The following is a 23,713-nucleotide window of genomic DNA, read 5'->3' as shown; positions in this document are numbered from 1 at the left end:
AACACAAATTTTGGACTTGGCCAACGGGCCAAAATTATGAAAGAAAGTCGTATGCCTGAAAATTAATGTCACTTGGGGCTGGAAAGTTTCTGGGAATCTTTTCTCCCAAACAAGAGGAGATGGAGGGCAGCCGCTTGTGCTGTGGAGCGTGCATAGAAAATATACCTATAAATGATCTCATAGATCCTACTGTTTATGGGTTCAGGATGCTTGAATTCTTTCCAAAAATGTCCGTCCATTTTCTAAAAATCTTAAGGTTGACAATCTCCTCTGTTTGCTTCATTTAGCTATGCAAAACACTCCACCAGTGTCTGGAGCAAGGCCCCTGAGTATGGCCAATGTTTTTGGTTTGTTGTGTGTGTTGGGGTTGGTTTGTTTTTATTTAGAGATAATATATTAAGGCTTATGGTACTTTCTAAGAGCCAGAAGTTACACCACTGCAGCTCTAGCCAGCAATAATACATACTCTTTTTCTAGTTTCTCCTTGTGTGCGTGGGGGGGTATGTGGGCTGTGTTTGTTTTAGTTTTAAGAAATCCAGCATGTCCCCTGCCCCTGTGCCTCCCAGTTGCTCCTCTATTCTGCAAAACATAATAATAAGTACTATACCTACTTGCTTCCCCCTTCTCCCTCATGTCAGCCAAATAAACCTAAGGATATACCCCAAGATCCTGGAATGAGCATTTTGGAGGTATTTGGTTTAGATACAAAGAAAAGAAAGAAAAAATGGATTGCAGTAGAGTGTTTCACCAAGGTGTAGTGCCTTTGCCTGCTAGGTGTAGTTATGAAACTGGCTGTCCAGTAAAGCTTATGTGCTTTCAGCTGTTTGAATATGGTCTAATGGGTGAATTGTTTTCAGAAATCACAGTTCCTGTTTGTTTGGGTTCTCAAGCCTGAATCCTGGGAATTCTGAGTTTGGGTGTATAATCACTCTAAAATAAACTTATTTTTCTTGGCGAGATGAATGCTGGAGATTGGTTTCTGTTACGTGTAATCGACTGTAGTTTGAGTTACTCCCAGCACCACATCCTGGGCTGGCCTGATGTGCAGTAAGGCGAGCTTTACCCCTTACTGTTTGGTTCCCCTGCAGCACTGAGGATGGTCTTGAATTTTATTGGTTCCTTGTAATACAGACAAATGCTGCTGAAAGCAGAGCGTTAACAATGGGTTTGCATGAATCCAGTCATGAATTCGCTTTCCTGTCAGAAGTTTTCTCTGCCTTAAGTGAAGAAACATAGCACCTGGACACTTGGACTGTCTCTGATTCAGGTGAAAACGATTGAAATTCTCTTTCTGATAAGCTACCCAAGTTTACATCTTGGACTATCCCCGGTTACTCTCTGAAAATGAACATGAACTCAGCTGCTAGAGTCTCATGAAATGAAATGTGCTGTAACTACAGTGCCACTTTGTTTCTCTTTGCTTTGGTAGACCAGCTGCAGTGCAGGCTTCAAAGGTAGCAGAGCTTGAGGCATGGATGCAATTACTGGGTCTTAACGCAGTTGAAGATACTTGTTAAACTAATGTTTGCATGAGTACTTCATATAGGACTTTTTTTTCTTGGTTTTCAGATTTGATTGCCTATATTACATTAATCCATAAAAAATGCTAATCGTGAATGTAAAAATTGTATAGAGGAAAATAAGAAATGAAAAGTTAACAAGCCTTTTCTTTGCTCTTTGGCATTTAAATGCCAATGCTCTGTGGACCAAAAGTATTCGGAATTTCACATCTGACTAAAATATTTTTTTCTATTTCCTTAGGATGTTTTGTATACAGTGTGCAACCCTGTTGGAAAGGTTCAGCGCATTGTTATATTCAAGAGAAATGGAATACAAGCCATGGTTGAATATCCTTTTTGAGTGCAATTTTTTTTTTCTGTAGGTTCTTGGCTTCAGATGGGTTTAACGTGAGAATGTCAGAAAAATACCATGTAATTTTGAGACCAAATTATTTTTTAATTTCTGTCTAAGATTTAATTTCTGATTTCTGTATGTCTGTAAAACAAGGTAGCACTTACACATGTCATCTTTGTGGGAAAATGGCATTGTCAATCGTGGTCTTGATAGCCATGTTTATAGCCCCTAAGGCTAATAATTGCAGACACAAAATATGTCATAGATTTGACAACCCCTTGTACATAAAAGTTTCATGGCTTCTGCCTGTGTTGATACTCAAGAAGTGGGTAAGGGATTGCAGGGATGCAATTTGACTTCAGACTCTTCTAAATTAGTTCCAGCATGTACTGCTTGTCTTACTATTCTGACTTCAGTAAAGCACAAGACCAACTTAGGCCTTCAACACCCGTTCATCATGTGTTGAAGAAGTTCCCTGCTCTGTTATCCTACTCTTTGCTCTGTGATATTAAGTTGTATGTAGGTTGAGTCGAATGTTCAGGGTTGTGTGTTACTGGCGTTCGCAAAGTCTAAAGTCTGATATGATTATATGCCTTCACTTATAAAACTCTGATAGCCATCTTTCTAAAGGCTGATTACTCTCCATTTTTGAGCTGTTATCTGGACAAAATTTACCAAAATCTCAGGCATTCCTTTGTGATTTCAGATGCTACTAATTGGGCAAGCTTTATTAGTGAGTCCCTTTTGTAAAACAGGACTTAACCAGTGGCTGCATTGGTGATTTCCCAGGCAAAGACAGCTACCCTAACTTCCATAAAAGCAAACTAATTGCTATTTATGTAGAAGACTTAAACAAACTATGTGTCCTAACAGATAGTAGCTTGACTTACTGTATTTGTTAAGTTTGTGGTAAGTGGTGTTGTCTGGATCAGATGACTTGTACAGTCAGGGCTTATTCTGTGTCTTGTGAAAGATTAGGGAAGTTGTGTGCAGGATCCTCCCCACACTTGGAAACTGTCATACTTATGTCCTTTGAATTAAATTCTGTAACGTGCCTTTTATTAAAAACAAAAAAACAACCAGCAGTTGAAAGAAAACTCACAAGTGAGTAATGCAGCAGCATTACAAAAGTAAACGGGGGGAGGAGGAAAGTGAGCTTCAAGACAAGCCTTATCTGAAAAGTTAAAAAATTTACTAAAAATTAAATGCTAATTGCAGTACCCATTACTTTTGCAAATGTGCTCCCACAGTTCTAGCCAGTGTCACTTCCTTATAGGTGTGGGAAGCTTAGCTTTTCTCACTTTTAAATTCCACAGTGAACCTGCATCACCTTGGAAGAAGTTGGGCCGCAGGAATGTGGTAAAACTCAAGGCATATGCTATTGTTACAGACTACTTCCAAAACTTCACTAAATGATATCAAAGCATAGTGCAAAAGGTCTGTTCTGCTGCAAATTTCAGGCTTTCTGACACCATATGTTATTGAGTGTGTATGAGATCATGGGCTGTGATGTGCCAAGGCTCAGGTACATTTTTCTGCTAATCATAGAACTAATCTTGGAGTACACAGAGCATATGAAATAACTTATGGGTTGGAGCCTGGTACATGCATCTACCTGTTGTATTTCTTTTGGTGCAGAATGATGATTTCTTCATTCAAAGTTCTCTTAGTTACGTGGTTTTATTTGGCTAACAAGCTAAAAGGATGTACACTTTCTTGGTTTGTTTTGCTGTAAAGTAACTACTCTGAGTTCATGTTCTCCCTACCCACAAATCTCTAGCCAATGCTGTGAGAAGGGAAGCGTTGTCTTAAATCACACCTTCTCACACCAGAACTCTGACTCCTTCCCGAATGATGCAGCTTGAACTTTCCCATCAAATATTCTCTAGACTTGCTGGTAACTCTCTGTGTCTTCTGATGAAAATTACTAACTGCACCAGAATCCCCTTCTAAATGGCATAAGATCAGAGCATAAACAAAGCTTTCATCCATATAATCCACTGAGGAATTTACTAATTTATGAATGGTGTCATCGTGTGCTGAGCACATCTTTTCACATAAGTTGAACCCAAATGTACTTTTTGGTCATTTTTTATAAGTCTGTATGGAGTTCCTGTAGTGTATACGAAAGTGAAATATCTGCAGGCTACAAAAATAAAGCCGTATCAGATAAAAGGGACATGATTGAGACACCTGAGGGAAAAAAATCCTTAACATGATGTGTATGTTTGAATCAGTATTTTGTGCCCAGAAGGCGAAGGCTGCACTCAATGGAGCAGATATCTATGCAGGATGCTGCACACTAAAAATTGAATATGCAAGGGTAATGCTTGGACCTTTTCTTTTAATTTTACTAGAAAAATATATATAGTCAAGACTTAACCTTTTTCACTTTTACTTTATTTGAACAGCCAACTCGACTTAATGTCATTAGAAACGACAACGATAGTTGGGACTACACTAAGCCATATCTGGGCCGACGAGGTAGGTTTTCATACGTTATCCCTGTAGATGTTTTGACTGTACTAATGACAATCCTTCACACGTGGTCAGGCTGTATGGCAATAGTCATTCCAAAGCAGGCCAGTGCTGCTGAAGGCTGTGTCACCAGCCAGGGAATTAACCCTGAGCCCTAGTGCCCCCTACTGCCGTGTGCTTGAGCCACTTAGTTCAACAAGGAGCCCACACCTGCAAGCACCTTCGCAGTTCTCAAGGACTTGCATTTCTCCAAGCAGCTCTCTCTCTTTGGAGGAGAGGAAACCTGGCACAGACTATTCCTTATAAACTACAAACTTGCACACTGCTTCTCCTTCGAAAGGACTCTTTTCCCCTATGTTGGACAAGGCATTAAGAAGGATAGAGGACTTCAGCAGGCTGACTCTACACTTCATCATGCACCACATCGGCATCAGCAAAAAAAACCCCAAACAAACAAACCCTCTGAAAAAAACTCAGACTTGCAGTTTACCTTGTCTGCATACTGCATGCAACACCACCACAAGTTTTTAAAGGAGGACATTTTCAGTACTTCAGATTTGTATGGGATGAATAACATGATAGACTGTACCCATTCTGTTAAAGCTTGTATGTATGCTGGTCTTATTTCCCTTAAAATTACCACTGAAAAATTGAGAACATCCAAAATTAAGAAACTCTTGTTGATATCATTGACATTGTAATCTTTTTATTACTTGCTGTATGTGAGAGTTGCATTCAGACCTAACAGTGTAAATATTGTCTAGTAGTAGGGAAATTTAATTCTTATATGTAGATAGTTGGAACTGAGCAGTGCAATATCATTAGCCCCCCCTCAGCTATACAAAAGTAATAAAGCAGGGAGATTCATATTTGGTACTGTCTCTTAAGTACTCAGCTGTAAAAGTTACCAGAGCTTAATTCATGTCAGTGGAATCTATGATTATATATGTACAGTCAAACTGCTGTGTAGCCTGACTCCTGTAAAGTGTTTATTTAAAAAAAGAAAACAAAAATCTGTAACTATTGAGTGCAGTGTTCAGTTATCTATGTACAATAATGTGTTCAATGTAAAGTTAGAAAAGTGAAGATAATGTGACCAAGATAGACTATCTCCTTACCAAAGGCTATATGAGAACCAGGGCTTCGCTGTCTCAAGAGATATGCACTTTCAAAGTAACTCTGCAGAGACGCTGGGCTTGTAAAACTGTTGTACAACTAAAAACTTAGGGCTTGGATTTTCAAAATGAAGTTCTTGTAAAAAGTTAACAAGGGAGCTACAGTATTGGCTGCAGCTTGTAGATTATGACTATTTGTATTGGGATTCAATTTTTTTTCTCAAATTCTTGAGTTAAAAATAAAGGGATTCTGAAGAAACTCAAAACTCAAGGGCAAGAAAAAAAATCTGAAAAATTTGAAGGATTAATTTGACCCTCATATCTTTTGGTTATTGCAGTGTTTGGAGACTGACATGTAAGATTGTCCATCTAATTATATTATGTAATTGGTCTGCAGATAAGTATGGCTGTCTGAACTTAAGGTTCCCCCAAACAGAGCAAACAGTGGAAAATGAAAAACTTAGGATAGGAATGGCTTGCTCTTTCTCAAGAACTCTCATTCTACTCTTTTCCTTTTGTTACTGTCTCTGTTCTCTATACATCACCCTGCTACACGTAAGAGGAAAAAAATTAGCCTTATATATATCTCATTGTATATTGTATATAGCATGATTTTTCATTTACTGTGGTTCACATCCACTTATCTAGAAAATGAGAATATAAATTGTTGAATGAACACTGAAATGTACTTGAGAAAGCAGACATCTAGAGCAATTTTGCCCACAAAGTAATTCAGGAGTTGGGGTTTTCATTGAGAGAGATCGAGTGTGTTTTTGTATCTGTGCTTCAACTTACTCTTGCAACATCATTGTTTGGGTTTTGAACTTCACGTGTCCCAAACTGTAGGGCTCTCACTGCAGGAAGATCTTAGCCCAAAGGAATTTCATTCCAGGGACAGACATGCTGATAAATCCTTTCAGATTTTCACATCTCCTTTTCAAATGTTAGGAAGGAAATGCATTTTGCTAATGACTTCCTTTTTTTTTTTTTTTTAAGAACTGTTTTTAGTGCTTTATGGTAACAAATTACAGACTTGCACATAATATTTCTCCACTGAAGTAAAATTCCTTACAAGTGCCTGCTGCTATGAACCCATGTTGCATTAGATTAAACCAAAACCACACCTGACTTAGTATTCTACTTGCCTTTAGTCAGAATGTTCAAACTATAATTTGAAGCATTTCTTTTGGTGGTAATACCAGCACAGTCAGTGACTCAAGGACCTGATTTAAAAACAAACCCAAAAATCAACAAAACCAAACTTAAACAAGATTATAAAGAACCTTTCCTTTCAGAATTATTTTTAACACAGAATCAGTTCTTATGTATGTTTCTGTGCTTGTTTACACAAGTATTTGTACTGGCACAATCAAGGGATTTTGTTCAAGGAAGGAGGAACAAGTGTAGGGCAAGGAGAGAGCAGTGGAGTACACTACTACAAGGAGGAAATATTTGTCAGACTGTTCTCCCAGAATTCTTTATTTGAAAAATGTGATACTTTACTGGATTTTACTGGGGACAGTTTCAAAGGATTTAGCTCCACAGACTGGAATTACAGAACTGATTTTTCTGAAAGATGATTACTGCATACAGTTTAAATGCTCAAAATATGACACCCCTTTGCTTTCTAGAGCCACGAACCAGAGCCGTTACCCTGAAAAGGGAATGGAAAAGCAAAACTTGACAACAGTAGTCTCTCTTCTATATAGTTGAAAGTGTTCAGGACTGTTCTCTCTTCAGTCTTTTTTATCAAAGTAAATATCTGACTTGGAACCTGTCCTCAAAATCCTGAGCAGAAAGGGCACATGTGTTTTCATCTCCCACTGTTGTATAATGCGGATAGTTCCTGTTTTTCAGGGGAAATACCTCCAACTGCATTGGGCTGGATTTACTATTTTCAGCAGTCATACTTAAATTTCCTGGGAACTGTTGTAGACTGATAAATGTCTTGCCCCATCTTTTCAATGTGGCTTTTTTAATTGTAAGAAAACAATCGTTGCTTACCACAAAGAAGTCTGGAAGTTTAGATTTTCTTTGTTGTGCAGCATGGATCTTATTAGAAAATACAGCTTTGGCTGTGATGCATTGGTTTCCTCCATTAATGTAGATCCCTTGCTTAACTTTATGTCCTAGAGAACTGGGTTTTCTTAAAGGATTGACTGTTTAAGTGCATTATTCAGTGATATTTTTCTTCAATTAAACTGTTACGTGCTGCTGATAATGCCATAATGTACAATCCTTTCAGCACGCCCATAAATCAGTAGGTGTTCTGTAAATATATATGTACACATATGTAATGCTCTCTGTTTACTGATTATGAAACCATGTAATACAGGTTGTTGTTGGCTTATGCTGAAACTTCTTGAAAGAAGCCCACTTTGAAAATGTGTTGCTGTTGAAGCTAATATTATGATTCAGGTACTGTCTTTCAAAAGTACTGCATTTCAAATTTGTTTTAAGAGACACATAGGTAAATTCTGCTGTATGGTGTTTTCTATACTAATGTGTGGTGTCTGTTTAGGAAAACTATTGGGTATTTCCATAAACTTTAAATATCTGCATCTCCTCATTGGCCACTGCCCCCAATCAACTTAAGTGCAATTTTGTTATACAGATGGCAGTCTTTTAATTTTGGTGTCCCAGGGCTACATCTTGTGGTTTTAGACATACAGTGAATGAGAAATCATTTATAAAATTAACAAGGACTCAGATTACTGTTTTGCTTCTTAACTAGAAGCTTTGTGTCTTAACTGGAGAAGTCAAGTGCATAGTTGTGATTACTAAACTGTTTTCTTTCCCTTCCCACATGTTAGACAGAGGGAAGGGCCGGCAGAGGCAAGCTATTTTGGGAGAGCACCCATCATCCTTTAGACATGATGGTTATGGTAAGTGACGTAAGATGAAAGGTGGTTATGATTTCTTTACATGTTGTGTGGAATTCTAAATATTCAGTCAATGCTTGAAGGTGGATCCCTTCAGCATGAGCAGTTCACCTGCGGTGCTGTCAGTCCTACGTCCTGAAAACACTGTTGGTTCACTGAAACCCATGTACATTCATTGCCTTCCCTCTTCCTTTCATAGAGAGCATCCAGCTCTACGTATTTATTGCTTGGAAGAATGTTTCCTTTCAGTTGCCATCAGCCTAGCAATGGATAGAAAATTACAAATGTATTGGGAGAGCAGTTTCCTTGTAGAAAACAGCAACATAGCTTGATCAATGGTTTGATGCAACACAGAGCTCTGACACTCTTGCACGCAAAGCTATGAATTGTAGGTGCTGTGTTTCTTCTAATTCAGCTAATTCTGAAAAGGTATAGCTGTGTGACTGTATAGGAATGATGGTCTGGAATTACTGCTGCAGTTGTTACCAGTGCTTTCTGTAGATGAAGGTCTGTCTAGACCAAGACCTCATGGTTGAGAAAAAAATGTCCCCACCTAGACATAACTTTTCTAGTTATTTTCTCTCTCAGCTGTCAGATGCAATGTGATGTGTCTTGCCTCTTTCTTTGCAAAGGTGTTTATGATATTTTACAATGTAGGTTGACATCCTATCTACTCTTTCTAAAAGGTTCTTCAAATCTCCAGATTTTCCAAGTTCCACCTTGATTCAGTGATGTTCTTTTTTCATTCTTCTGATATATCCTTTTGCCTTAAGTAATGTGTCTGTCTCCTCCTATATCACTGTCTCCTTGTCATTACTGCTTTTTGCTGGGCAAAAAAGGACAAGAGGTTCCTTTTATACTTAGCTTATGTGAATTTCACATTATTTTTGTCTCAGAAAAGCAGGGATCCTCCTCTTGGTCTGTAATTCCAATGTTTTCTGTAAATAGAGGTATTGCTTACTAGTAGTGTCTCATCATTTAAACAAAAAAAAGAAATTGTCTCTTTCAGTGAAACTTGTCACTTTACCTGTAGTGGAAAATTGGACTGCTTCATTTTGCATTAATGTAGGGGGTTTAAGTATTCCTGTTTCTTCCAAATGAGCATTTTGTAGGAAGGCAGTCTTCTGACTTAATCTCATGTCTCTGGAAAAAAGAGCTGTGTCATCTCTCCTGGTCTCTGGCTAAAAGTTCACTCCTTTTGGTTAGTTTCCCCTGCTCTGTAATATTCTTTTTGGTGCCATGTACCTCTATAAGTAGACATGGGAATATTTCTGAAGATTGATTTTAAATATTTCTTCCAATATGTTTATGTACAAATATTTTGTATGGTGCAGGAAAGATACTATTTTTGTAATTACTGAAATACCTGTTTTCGCTTGGATATATCTTACCTGGTAGTGTAAGAAGAGACTTGGAACATTAAATTAAATAGAAGAGGGTTTCTTTGTTTGGTGGTTTGGGGTTTTTTTGTCGTTGTTATTGTTTTTGCTTTGTTTTGTTGTCTTTAAAAGGGAAAAAGCATTAATGGCAACTACTGTAACCTTCAACATCTCCTTTAAATATGCATTATGTATGTGGGCTTAAATGCCTGATTAAGTAGCGAAACTTATTTCAAACAATATGAAAACATGGTCTTTCATCTCCTTAGGATCACATGGTCCTTTGTTGCCCTTGCCAAGCCGGTACCGAATGGGATCTCGGGACACTCCAGAACTTGTTGCTTATCCATTGCCCCAGGCATCCTCTTCTTACATGCATGGTGGAAATCCTTCTGGGTCGGTTGTCATGGTCAGTGGGTTGCATCAGCTCAAGATGAACTGTTCAAGGGTATTCAACCTGTTCTGCTTGTATGGAAACATTGAGAAGGTAAGGCATCATTTATTAGAAACTTGGAAACTACTACTTTTAAATGCTTTGGAAAAACCTGTCTGAGATGGTCTAAAAATATTACCTACTAATTTATAAAACTATTGGTTGGGCTGTTTGTTGCAATGTTATTTTTTTTACCTTACCTATCTCAGGTGAAATTTATGAAGACTATTCCAGGCACAGCACTGGTGGAAATGGGTGATGAGTATGCTGTAGAAAGAGCAGTCACACATCTCAATAACGTCAAGTTGTTTGGAAAGAGACTTAATGTCTGGTAAATATGTTTTATCAGATTAATAGTCTACTAGTGAGCAGATGGAATGAGGTTTCAGACAATATCTCATTATTCTGTTGTCATTGTTGGAGTTATGATTTCCAATTTTCAGCTGTTTGTTTTGGCTTTCAGCTGAAGGAGGGTGAATTTAGATTCGATGTTAGGAAGAAATTCTTTACTGTGGGGGTAGTGAGGCCCTGGCACAGGTTGCCTGGAGCAGCTGTGGATGCCCCATCCCTAGAAGTGTTCGAGGCCAGGTGGGATGGGGCTTTGAGCAACCTGGTCTTGTGGAAGGTGTCCCTGCCTATGGCATGGGGGTTGGAACTAGATTGTCTTTAAGGTGCCTTCCAACCTCAACCATTCTGAGATTGATTTATTACGATTTATAATTTTATTTATTTACATTAATAATGCATATTGGCATTACATGGATTGGCCTTTAGTAAACTGTATTCCCTAATGTGTCTTATCCATCTTTTCTGTATTTTTTAAGCAAGGTGTCAAATCCAACACATCTTGTTCTTACTGTATTTCAGATTGTTACAAAGAAATGTCAACTCTGTTCCGGTTAGATCAATAATCTGCAATTATTTAAGAATCTTAATTATTTAAGAAACTTTATCTATTTCTATCTATCCTTAAATTCCAGTGTTTCCAAGCAGCATTCAGTAGTTCCAAGCCAGATATTTGAACTAGAGGATGGCACGAGTAGTTACAAGGATTTTGCAATGAGTAAGAACAATCGCTTCACCAGTGCTGGCCAGGCATCTAAGAACATCATCCAACCACCCTCCTGTGTGCTGCATTATTATAATGTTCCCCTGTGTGTAACTGAAGAAACATTTGTAAAGGTAGGCAATTGGAATGATTGGCATACAGTGCTTTTGGGCTCTATCCCAGCTTTACATGGTGCTACTTTTAAAAAGAAATAACTGGGGTGGTTATAGCATAGCCACTGGAGGAGAATCTGTTCTTTAAAATACATTTGTAGCCCCTCTCTATAGAAGATGCGATATTTTCACAATGCTGGAGTTACTCTTTCAATTTTATTTATTTTTTAATTTATTTTTTTTAATGTGAGAAACAAAATCCTGGAAATAAAGTTGAAGAGCTTAATGGGGGGGGGGGTTGTGGAGGAAAGGGAAGAGACACACAAAACCAAATACATGAAAGTTAGGACTACAATTCACGAAAGATTTACTGATTCCCTGAGATGGTTACTGTAACGACTGCTAGGATGTTTTGGAATGGAGAGAAGAATGCACCTGGGACACTTTGCACAGTTGAGTCCTAAATGAATTCTGGATGCTTAAAACATGCAATACTGGGCCTCTTAGCTGGAGGCAGTGGTAAAATTGCTGACAGTTCAGTGAGTTCTTTTTCAGTTCAATAAAAATATTTTTTTTCCTGACTCTGTCTGAAAGTTAACTCTGGGTCACAAGTGGTGTCCTTGTGTGTACAATGTCTGAGCTACTGTATTGAAGTAGGAATGTCAAAAATTAGAACTTACTATTTAGATATGTTCTTTGAGATAGTAGTGATATCACAGATATAGGAGCCTTGTTTTGTGTACTAAAGAATGGTATTCTAAAGAATAATTTAAATAAGAATAATCTAAACATTTTTAAAATAATAATTTGCCATAAATTCTAAAGTCTTTGAAAGAGTCAGTATTTTTGGTTTTGTGTGTCTCTTCTAGGAACTTGAAATTTTTGCTAATGTATCTATATGCATTTTTAATGGAGTTTTATGTCTTATTTTATTTTTGTGACAGTTATGTGAGGATCATGAAGTTCTCAGCTTTATTAAATACAAAGTGTTTGATCCAAAACGTAAGTAAAATTTGACCTGTTTGGGGAATTATTTGAATTCCAATTTTGATCTGAACATATGCTGCCAGGAGACGTTACTGATCCCCTATTTCCCTTTTTTTATTTCTCATTTGGACAGCTTCTGCCAAAACATTGTCTGGTCTGTTGGAATGGGAATGTAAGACAGACGCAGTGGAAGCTCTCACTGTACTTAATCACTACCAGATAAGAGTCCCAAGTAAGTAAATTTTCCTATTCTTACTGCTAGAAATTTTTTTCTGTGGAGAAGGACTTGGTGGATGAAAAGCTGGACATGACCCAGCAATGTGCACTCGCAGCCCAGAAAGCCAACGACACCCTGGGCTGCATCCAAAGCAGTGTGTCCAGCAGGTCGAGGGGAGGTGATTCTGCCCCTCTGCTCTGCTCTGCTCTGGTGAGACCCCACCTGGAGTGCTGCACCCAGCTGTGGAGTCCTTGCACAGGAAGGATTTGTTGGAGCAAATCCAGATGAGGGACACAAAGATGATTAGATGGCTGGATCACCTCTCCTCTGAGGAAAGACTGAGACAATAAGGATTGTTCAGCCTGGGGAAGAGGAGGCTCTGAGGTGCCCCTATTGCAGCCTTTCAGTACCTTGAAGGGGACCTATAAAAAAAGAGAGAGCAAACGACTTTTGACATGGGCAAATAGTGATAGGACAAGGGGTAATGGTTTTAAACTAAAAGAGGAGAGATTTAAAGTTTAGATGTTAAGAAGATACTCTTGACTGTGAGGATGGTGAACCACTGAACATGTTGCTCAGAGAAGTAGTGGATGCTCTGTCCCTGGCAGTGTTCAAGGCCAGGTTGGATGGGGCTCTGAGCAACATAATCTAGTGTGTGACATCCCTGCCCATGGCAAGGGGTGGAACTAGATGATCTTTAAGGACCCTTCCAACTCAAATCATTATATGATTCTATGATTCTTTCACAGTAAATACAGAAAAATCTTGAGTGTCTTGGGCAGAAGATTCTTTAAGTTACTCAGCTTATTACTCTGAATTTACTGCTTCTGTACTGGGTTCTCTTTGAAACTAGAAACTGTGAGGCCCAGCTGAATTTAGCTCCAAACTAGGAAGAATAGAGCAGGGGGAGTTCACCTGCCGAACAAATACACAGTAGGCCAGGTCTGCACTGGACAATTAAGGTAGTTTACTGGATTAAATGGAATTTTTCCAGGTGTTCACAGACAAAACATTGAATCCAGCCAGTGTCTAATACTATTCTAAACTACCTTCTCCAAAGTATTATGAGTTTTTCTCCCTGTGAAGTATTAACAGTTTAGTCATTCCTATTCTCCCACATTTTTGGTCCACCATCTTAATAATAGACTGAGATTACTTTGGGGCAGAATATTTTTGAAGATATTATTGATAACATACTGTTCACAATTTCAGTTTTATCTCAGTTTGAAGAGGTGGTAACAGCAAAAGATCTTTCTCTTTCAACAAGAAAAAGGGAAACCTTAATGCATAATCCAAGATACAGCTATCACAGGGAAAAGCAGTGTTTTAAACCAAGAACTGCTGGTCCAGACTTGCTGTAATAAGATGGCTGAACCAGGAGGGCTTAGCTTCCACTATCTGAGAGGCAGATGTGTGCTGCCGTCTGTGGATCTTGACACCTTTTTCAAATGAGAGGAGTTGTTTTATGCTTTGCTTTCTGGAGAGGCCCGAAGGGTGTGCTGGACATCCTGCTGTTCTTTTCTCAGTCAAACACATGTAAACACTGTCCAGTGCCACTCTGGTAGAGCTCTGCCTCATTTTAAGTCTTGACTTCCTTAAATATCTATGCCTTTTGTCTTAGAACTCTTTTGCCTATTGAATACTACTTTTATAAATAGTTCAGCCAGGAGGAGGGGCAGTGATAATGGTAAATTCTTTCTTGTGTATAGTACTGCGTTTGGAGTTTGATGTATATTACCTTGCAGCCAGATCCATCACTTCATTTTTATGTTAAAAATGCTGGTAGAGTATCAGTAACATCTACTAACAGGTCACCTGGTGTCTGTGGGACACTGGTGGGGGTAGGCAGGGAGGTGTGAGTCTTAAATATACAGAGTTGGTGAACTCGTCAGGTCACGGAAGGTGATGTTGATCAGCAGGAGAGCCGGGCTCCGCAAGATGCCCACAGTCTGTTCTGTGTTGTCTCCTCACAGATGGCTCCAACCCGTATACCTTGAAGCTTTGCTTCTCTACTTCATCCCATTTATAGAGAAGAGGACAGCATGTTAAGAGCTACGTTCACCTCGATTTGCAAGTTTAAAACTACACTTCGTTCACAAAGCTCTAAAGTGGTTGTTCTAATGTTGCCTTGTTTCAACTTAATTCTAATATCTTTTATCTTGTTTTATAATAAATGGATGTTCCTTCATAAATACAAACCAGATTTTTTTCTTTTTGCCTCTGAGAAGTACATGTTGTAAGCTTACTACAGAGTTTGTATTTTGTTAGTGTAGTGTTTTCAAATGTCTAAAGAAGCACCAGTAGTATAACCAAGATTGTTTCTTTTCAAAATCGAAATATATTTGCATTTTCAAAATGTTAAAGATTAGCAAGTATTTTTCCATTTTTAATCTTAATTGGCAGATAGAACTATTACATCAGAATTTTAAATGTAGGACTTGTTTTTCAGTATGTTAAGTAGTGAAGTATGTTGCAATACTAAAAAGCTTGTATTTATAAAATGCTTTGATCGGGTTAATGTTGCACATACTGAACTTTTAGTAGTATAGACTTGATTTATATTTCAAACAAAGCTGACATAGAAAATTTTAAAGTATGTACACATGTATGGTATGATTCATACTTATTTAAAGTGGTTTTGTTTGGTTTTTTTTTTAAACTATTTTCCATTTGCATTAGCATGATGCCATCTATAGCTAGTTCCACCGTAGGGGCCTTTTAAAAATTAAAGTTACAAGCCTGTATCAATGTGTTCATCCTCATTTTCCATAATTTAAACTTGAATCTTTGGTGTTTAACATATCCTTTTGACTCTTTTTTTAAAGCAGTGTTTATGACATACTGAATGGTAAAAGTTGGGTATATGACAAGAAACCAAGGTGGTAGAAATAGTTAAAACAAAAAGCAAGCCCCACCATACTCTCTCATACCTGGACAGTTAATTCAAGGTTTTCTTTTGTCTGATTTATCTTAAACATCTGTTATGACCATGAAAGAATTCATAGGGTGGATAGTCTTGGCTAGGCTGTATCTTAAACTGAGGTAGTCTCAGTGGGATTCAGACAATGATAACATGATGTAAAATTAACAAGGCGAGAAATCTTTCACTTTGGGGAAGATTATTTATTTTGTCCCAGTACTTTGAAAGATCTCTTCTGGAACTGGAGTTGTATCTCATTTGGGTTAAACCCCCAGAAATGGGAATCCAAGCAGGGAAGCCTGGAAGCTGTTGTCCTAGGCTCTGTGTTTGTTCCCCTTTCTGAATTTGTAGCAAAGTGTTTAGGGCTATTTCAGTTCTGCTCTTAGTTGTCAGAGGGAAGTTACTTTATCAGCTATTTTATACTTTATCATACAAGTTCTTTTTCCTATCTTTACACATTTTATCTATATCCATCTTTTAGGCAAGATGGTTTGTGCAGTTTGCTTGTCCTTGACAGGTTATGTTGCAGCATGTTTATAGGCTGTGGCCACTGCACATCTTTCAATACAGACTGCATTTTCCCCATTCTTAATTTCAAGGCAAATACTCCTTATCACACAGGGGAAAATGTATCAGATGTCCTTCAGGTTTTCTCATCAACAGTGATTCATTTTTGTCCTGTCTACCTCCATTTTGTTCATGCTTTAGGTAATGAGTATTTCAGGTATTCACATCAGGCTTCTAGTAGGTCCAACCTGGGAACTGAAGCACAGCTGCTCTTTGGCAGCTCTTTCAGCACAGAGTTTGGAGTAATATTAGCCTCCTGTCTGGGAGGTGGTAAACTGAGTTGCATTTTAGGGGCACTGCTAATACTCTTTCAGCTGCAGTGCTCTTCCCCCAGAAATTGCTTCCAGACGCTTCCACTTGTGTGCCATATGTTGCTACTTGCCCCAGAAATGCTGGGTACTATTGAAATGCTCTGTGCTGCTTAGTGTTTTAACTGTAAAAGGTCTCTCCCAGTCTTTCATTGCTCTTCCATAACTTGAATGTTCTGTGGAAACCTGTTTCTTCTGTCCTAACTTGCATTGCTATTTGTATTAATGTAGTTTCAGAAGTCAAGTTGTTTGTAGTTGAGCATTAAAAATAGCATGTTTTCTGTTGGTCCAGTTTGCAATGTGGGATGAGTGACCCTTAAAACATTCAGGTTTAAAAAAAAAAAAAAAGAAAAAAGAAAAAAAAAGAAATGCACTTTAATGTTTTGGTGTCCTCAGTGGATCACAGCATTCAGTGCCTAAGATCTTCAGGTGAAAGGCATCTTTCCTGTGGCTTCCCAGATGAATGAAGCATAGTTCTGGGTATGTCTTAGAGGACTTGATAACAACTGATATGTCCCATATGCAAAATGAGTAGCCTGTGCCGTGTGGGGCAGAAAAGAGAGGAGACGGAAAAGTTGTGCAAGCTACTTTCTCCATAAAAGAAACATCTTACTCATGTATTCATGAGAACAGGAAAGATTCCTTGTTGGTGTTTTGCTGTTAAAGGAAATAATGTCTTCTCTTGGGCCTGCAAGGATGGATGCTTGTCCTCAGGAGGGAATGAGATTGGTCTCCTTCCACACACGACATCTGTGTTCACTTTTAATCTTGCTCTTTGGAGTAGAGACAAAACAGTGGGGCAGGTGGAGAGTTAGTTGCTCCAGGGGAAGTGAAGTTTGTCTCATTTGGCAGCAGCATTACTGTAATTGTTAGATTAAAATTAAACTTTTAAGGTCTCTTAATGCAGTTTTTTCCTGTCTCTTTTGCATAAGCCATACAAGCAAAACAGTGAACGTTGCTATGCACATTCCCTGCTTGTAAGCAGCTGGCATTCACTCTGTAATATCTTCGTGTCTGTCCCACTGTTTGTTTCTTGGGTTTCCTTTGTTTGTGAAGTGTTGTTTGTTTTTCTAATGAGTCACCTTTCATTGGAGGTATATGATATATTGAGGTGGAGATCTGTTCCTCTTCTCTCATGATACTCTAATCCTTGTTTCTATTTATTTTTCCGTATATGCAAGAAGTGGGAAGAGTTGTTTTTTGACTTTCTATACCACCACAGTAAGATAGAGTGTATTGCCAGGTGATATAAGAGAAGATTTAAAAGAAACAATGGAGAAGGTGTTTGGGTGTCCTGCTTTATGAAAGGAATGATACAACTTAATGTGGTGTCTGTCTTTTAGTAAGGGATAATCTTTGGGGTAAGCTGGCTTGTTACTGGCTGAGCCCCTTTTGTTGTAATTAAATGCAACTTGCTCCTTTTCCTGCTGTGTGTTTTCTTGTGAACAGTGCTTGATCTTGTTTGAATATGGTGGTGGCTCAGCAGGAGACATTCAGTATCTTCTGTTAAATAATACATGGAAGTCTGGGAACATGAACATGCTTGCTCAATAATTATTTTTTCACTTCAGGGATGTGTTTAAACATCTTTTTTTTGTGCCCTTCTTTAAAAATACCTTGCATTCTCACGTCTGTATCTGCTAGTGGGTTTTTTAGCCATTCCTGGGTTTTCTGTGTATTTTATGTCTATTTTTCTGTCTAACCAGTGCGCTGGTTAGGATGACAACAGAGAGAAGTATGCTGTGTGACTGATTTGTTGTGAAATTCAAGGGTGAGTGGAGAATCCTATCTAAGCAAGGGACAAGTGGTGCTGGGAGGAAGTCACTAAGGAACAAGGGGTGAGCACAGTTCACTAGACCTGTGTTTCTCTCTCCCAGACTGTGGGGCTGACAGGGGTGAGAGGTGCATGTTAAACTGTAGCAACATGAAGTGATCTGATACACAGGATCTCACCTGAGGAGTCAGGTGTGTTTTATACTTCCTTCATTTCTACCTTGATGCCATTTTTGTTCCTAATTGTTAAGACCATGTGTTTTAAGTTAATCTCGGCTCTTCCCAGCCTACCTTTGCTTCTCTACAGAATGGTCTGGCAGTGGACTGAGATGTGAGAAATGTTAATAGTATTCACCAGGGAACTCTTGAGTTGAGAAATACTTGCTGTCATTCTTCACCTATAAAACAAGAGTTTTCCGTTTGTTTTCCTTGCCTGTTAAACTTTATGCATGCTGAGGGAGTAGCAAGGCAGTATCTTCTCTGTTGCACCATTAATACTGATACTTGTGGAGAGGAGTGATCAGATGGGCTCCCGTGATAATGTGATGTTTCTAGCATGCCAGTTGGGTTCCTTAAAGCCATAGTCTGAGATAAAAATAGCCTGAAACAAGTAGCTGTTCAGGGTTTGGGATGATGAGGCCCCCAAGTTCTTCTGCTAATGCAACTGATTTGATAAAGGGTGAAGGACTTCCATTTCTAGACAGCTGCATTATCAAGTTAAAAGAGCAAAATATTTTTGTGCTGTTAAGTCTTCTAATGCATAATACTCTTTCCCTGTTAAAAATAGAAGATTTCTTTCTCCAGGAATTGTAATTCCCACAGGATGTGGAGGAACTTAATGCAGCCAGATTACTTGTGCTGTGCTTTTGACCATGGCTCTCTAAAGGAAGTAACCTTAGTCCCTTTTCTTGTGTTGAGAAGGCTTTGTTATCTGTCCTACGCCAAGCCTTCCTGTCTTGACCTTTCCCAGCCAGCTCCCTGGGCTAGAGCCATGCATTAATTCCATGCTCTTGTGACTGTTGCAGCTGCCGATGCATGGTCTTAAGTTCTGGCATGATTTATTTAACTTTTCCTTCTCTGGTGTTCATGGAGCAGCTGCAGACTGAGTGGGTCTTCATGCAAGGGAATGAGTCCTGCAGGAATGTGCCAGGGAGCCAGCAGCTATGGCAAGATAATTAACACTCTTTTCCAAAGCATCTGGGATCTAGGAAAACAAATTAGTCCTGGCAGGGGCAGTATAGCAGTATTCAGAAGGAAACACTGAAATGGGCTTGTAGCGTGGGGGGTGGCCAAGGTTGGCAGTTGCATCAGAATACAGGATGTAATTACTCAATTTCATATAGGGCATTATCTGTTTATTTTCTCTTGCCACCTTTTCCTTGCATTTGTGGTCTCATCCTTCTTCAAACAACTAAGAAAATTAAATTGTTTATGCTCCACTCAAATTCAGCTGGGTAGTAGTTAAATAAGCTCCCAGAAGTTATTAGTTGGAGTGCTTCTCACTGAAACTCTCTCCTAAATTTTTTTGTCTTTTGGTCTGTTAACACAACAGACTTTGGATGTTTCAGGAAGCACAATTTGTATTAGTTGATGCTTTCTCTATCATTAAAGTGTAAACTTCTGGCCATTTTAAACTTAATGGCGTGGATGCAGGGATTTGCATGTTATATGGATTATGCTTCTGTTTTCTGTTAACCACAGCACTGTAGCTGCTAAATCAGATTCAGTCAGTGGGCTTTAGATGAGCATCCTGTCAAAAGGCTTCAGAAGTGTCTAAGAAATAGTCTGGTCAGGAAGCGACCTGGGTAATCTTTTTTTGAAGTTACTGCATGGCTTCTGTCTGAACCATGGTAACCTAAAACTTCAGTACTTTAAGGTGGGAATCCCACTTACTGACCTTTTTTCTTGAGGTGGCGCTTTAAATCCAAACCAAACTCCTGAATTCTGAGGATAGAGCTCAAACTGGAATATTTTAGTTACACTTAAATATGTTCCTCTTGCCCAAGACTTCTGTGGAGATTTTTCATCTTTTTGTTGCCCTATAGGCAAAGACTTGTATGTGCCTTTTAAGGATCCTTTATATGCCTCTAACTCTTCCTTTTTGTATCCTTTTAACGTGAAGCAATGAGAACTAACTACAGGATTTCAGACCAGGACTGAGCTATTGACTTATTTCAAAGCATTTCAGAGTAACATGCTCTCTAGTCTTGCTTTTTGCAGCTATACCTTTTATCTAATAATGATAAAAACAACCCTACCCTAGATAGTCTAAAGGACACGTTTCTCTCCATGAAGAGAAATACTTCACCGTGTCTTTAAGGATATGGACCTCAAGTTCACAGACAGGTACAACCCTGCACTTCTTGGTTTCTTCATCATAGGCAATAACACCTCATTTATGTTTGAGTGCTGCTTCAATCTGCCCCTACCATTACCTCCAGTGTCCACACCCTTGATGACCCTGGCATTGCAAAAAAAGAAAGGGAGCTTCTCTTTTTTTGTCTCCCAAAGCTTCCAAGCGAAGCTGGTTCATCTGTCTTCTGTACATTTTGAAACTTCCTAAGAAATAGGGCAGGGATATTCAGGGATGCAGGGACAACAGAAGCTAATCTTCCTCTTTGAGACTGGCAGGAAGAAAAGAGCTGTAGCTCCTGCCCTGAGACTGCCAGCGCAGCCTCCATTTTCTCATTGCTGAAAGCAGACTCAGCTTTCCAGGAACTCTGCTTTGTAGACCCTTCCTGGGAACATCCGGCCAAGGATAAACCTCCTTTCATGGGGAGGACAGAGCAGTTCAGAGACCGTGATGGCACACGCTCATCTGCGCTATGTGTGTGGGGTGAGGCTTTCTGCTCCAAGGGGATACTTGTTTCTTTCTCGTGGCTTGCTGCCATCCTGACAGCCTTGGCAGGAGACCTGCCTCCGCTAAGCTGCTCATAGCTGACCAATGTTTGAGAGGGGCTAGTCTTTAAATTGCTTAAGCAGCAGTCACTTTCCATGTGAAGCTGCTCTTAAGCCATTTTGCAAGCACTTAAGCTGCTTCTATAATTTAGTCCTCTTGAAGTGCTGATATTCCCTATTTCCCCAGTCACCGTGTGACTGCCTGTACCTCGTATTGGCCTGGTTCCTATTGAAGACTACGAAGATCAGTGTTCCCAACAGTGTCATCCACTTAAGTGCCTGGTTTGAGTTGTGTAGGTGGTTTGAGCTTAGGCCTGCCAGCCATGAGGTTAACTCGTGCGCCAAGGAGGGTGGGAGTCAGCCCAGTGCTCCTAGTTTCAGTGGTAGCTCAGAAACTCGTCCACACTTGTCCTGCAGCTTGGCCAGGAGTCTGTTTACCTTTTGCAAAACACCCTGCCAGTAACCCTGAATCAGCTTTGTACCTAGGGCTGTGCAACACAGAAGCCAAGCTGATAACCACTGCCTTTTGCTTTGTGTCCTTTCCAAGTACAGACCAAGTTTCACTGATGAGATCTGAGGAAAGGTGGGGTGAAGAGGCTGACGCTGTGTTCACCTGGGAGATACTGTTCTTATCTGCTGCTAATGGGGAGCTGACCAAAGGAGCAAAGGAAACATGAGCACACCTTTGGCTCTTGATTGTGGGACCAGCACAGAACAGTCACAAATGTCTGTGCTGCTGGTCTGTAAAGCAGAGAAGCTTTCAGAGAAGCTTTCAGAGCCAGGCTTGTCAAGTTTTTACAGACAGGTGTCTGGTAGATTGATTGTTGTAAAATGGATTTTATTTAGATAGCTTTGGGCTTGGTACAAGGTAGCTCTGTGCACCTGGCTTGCACATGATGAATACATGAGACCCAAAATCTTTGACTTCCTCATTTCCTTGGCAGTTCTTCCTGGTTTACTAGTGAAATGAACAGCTTGCCCTTGCAGCATGCCCATGCAGTTTGCTTGACCTTAGGGATTGCATTTGTCCTCACAGGCACAGCCAACATGCCTCTCCTTGTCCTCCCACAAATCCACACTTTGCAGGGGAATGTTACTGGACTGGTGGTTGCATTGTGTGGAACTCAGACTGTGAATAACCTGCCTGTGCATGGGTTTTGCCTGCTGGGCTTTGAGGGGCCAGGAGGTACTGGTTCCTGCCAGGAATCTGGGGAGAGTGAGGAGTTGGGTACAGTGAGCTATAAGGCAGCTATTGCCACAAAGGCATTTATTAGCTACTTCTCTATGGACCTTTTCCAACAGACTTTGCCTCTCCTCCCTATCCTGGTTCCTTTTGGGGCCTGTGGTTCTGTCTATAGATAAATAATACAGTATTTAATAAAGAGGATGGAAAAATGGCTTTAGATGGTCTGTAGTCCCAAATTCCCTTTGTGTGCCTGGCACAGCTCAGGTGATGCAATCCTGTTTATCTGAGATACAGAAGGCTGCCATGAAGGAATGGGCAGGGGCTTTGAGTGGGGTCCTCTTCAGGACCAAGCACCTGCAGCTCTGCTGTTGTCAGGCTTCTGCAGGATTTTACCTGATCTGCATCTCTGGACCAGACACCTGATATTCTGAAATGCTTCCTGGCATTCCCCACTCAACTTACTTTTCTGTCAGTTGAAGCAAGAAACTTACTGTCTCAAAGTAGCAGGCATAGATTTTTTTTTTTTTTAAATTATTATTTCTTCTGTGTCTGCAGCTCTCGCCTTCCCTCTCCCTGTGATGGGCTGAGTTAGCAGGGAGGAGGCTCCTCTGTGGGCCTGTCCTGGCCCAAAGGTGGGCCATTGTTCCCCAGGGCTGTCACTTGCTGCAAGGTGAGTGGCTGACACTGTTGTCTTGTTCACGAGGAGGGATATGCAAGGATACTGCTAGAGCAAGGAGAGCCCTGCATCCACAAGTGCTTGGCATGGGATTGAGCTTTGGCAACGACTGGATGGAATTCACTGAAGTGAAGACAGCTTGACCTGGAGATTGTCAGGCAAATCTTGAACAATGACGTCAGCCTGCAAGGATCAGTCCTTGGTAAGTGTCCACCTGCGTGTGTATCTGGATACTGCCTCTGAATTACTTCCCATCTCCAACGTCCTCTGAGGCCTGGCAAATGAATTGGAGGCCTCTGTCTGCCTGTAGCGAGATCCTCCAGTGCCCTGCACCTGGCCAAGGCTGGCTTAGCCACAACTTAGACTAGGGTAAAATAAGGACCTCTTCTGCACAGGGAGTAGCATGGAGTTAATCTGAATTACATTAAAGCACTGCTATAAAGTGGACTGGTGAAACTGCATTAAACCCCCTTGTGGGCACAATTCCAGACTGAAGCAAGTGAAGTCAAATATAGGCCACTTGAGCCCTGTGTGTGAGTGGGGTGCTGTGCTCATTGGCAAATCCCCTTAAAACACCAAATTGAGTTTAACTTTCTTGAGTGTCACAGAATATCCTACTGCTGGTGTAAAAGACTTAAGTTTTCTCCTAGAAAAAGCTACAGAGCAAATATGAGCAAGTGCCATCTTAGTACCCGTGCAAATCAGAAGGGCAAGTTTAGCCTAGTAATAAAGCTGCTGCCTGCATTGCTCAAACTGCTCTTGTGGCCACATGGATCCTTCTGTGTTATCTGCTCCTCATTTCTTCCCAACAGTGCACATGCTGCATCTCCTTGACCTCTGCTGCTCAGGGAGTTGCAAATAAAATGCCTCTTTTGGCTC

General features: G+C 39.9%; 1 protein-coding gene across 1 annotated transcript in view; it reads left to right on the top strand.

Moving 5' to 3' along the window:
* HNRNPLL (heterogeneous nuclear ribonucleoprotein L like) overlaps positions 1 to 17,724 on the top strand; it is a 28,163-nt gene extending 10,439 nt beyond the window's left edge. The window contains exons 4-13 of the mRNA XM_064647775.1: positions 1,762 to 1,847; positions 4,081 to 4,177; positions 4,266 to 4,338; positions 8,261 to 8,332; positions 9,978 to 10,195; positions 10,351 to 10,472; positions 11,122 to 11,323; positions 12,247 to 12,304; positions 12,423 to 12,521; positions 14,480 to 17,724. Of these exons, the coding sequence (XP_064503845.1) occupies positions 1,762 to 1,847; positions 4,081 to 4,177; positions 4,266 to 4,338; positions 8,261 to 8,332; positions 9,978 to 10,195; positions 10,351 to 10,472; positions 11,122 to 11,323; positions 12,247 to 12,304; positions 12,423 to 12,521; positions 14,480 to 14,535 (1,083 nt within the window). The 3' untranslated portion in view covers positions 14,536 to 17,724. The remainder of the gene's footprint in view (positions 1 to 1,761; positions 1,848 to 4,080; positions 4,178 to 4,265; positions 4,339 to 8,260; positions 8,333 to 9,977; positions 10,196 to 10,350; positions 10,473 to 11,121; positions 11,324 to 12,246; positions 12,305 to 12,422; positions 12,522 to 14,479) is intronic.
* The last annotated feature ends 5,989 nt before the right edge of the window (positions 17,725 to 23,713 follow it).

The sequence above is a fragment of the Pseudopipra pipra genome, chromosome 3, assembly GCF_036250125.1.
Source record: "Pseudopipra pipra isolate bDixPip1 chromosome 3, bDixPip1.hap1, whole genome shotgun sequence".
Classification (NCBI taxonomy): Eukaryota; Metazoa; Chordata; class Aves; order Passeriformes; family Pipridae; genus Pseudopipra; species Pseudopipra pipra.
The sequence above is the reverse complement of the archived record's forward strand: the minus strand, read 5'-3'. Positions and strand labels throughout refer to the sequence as shown.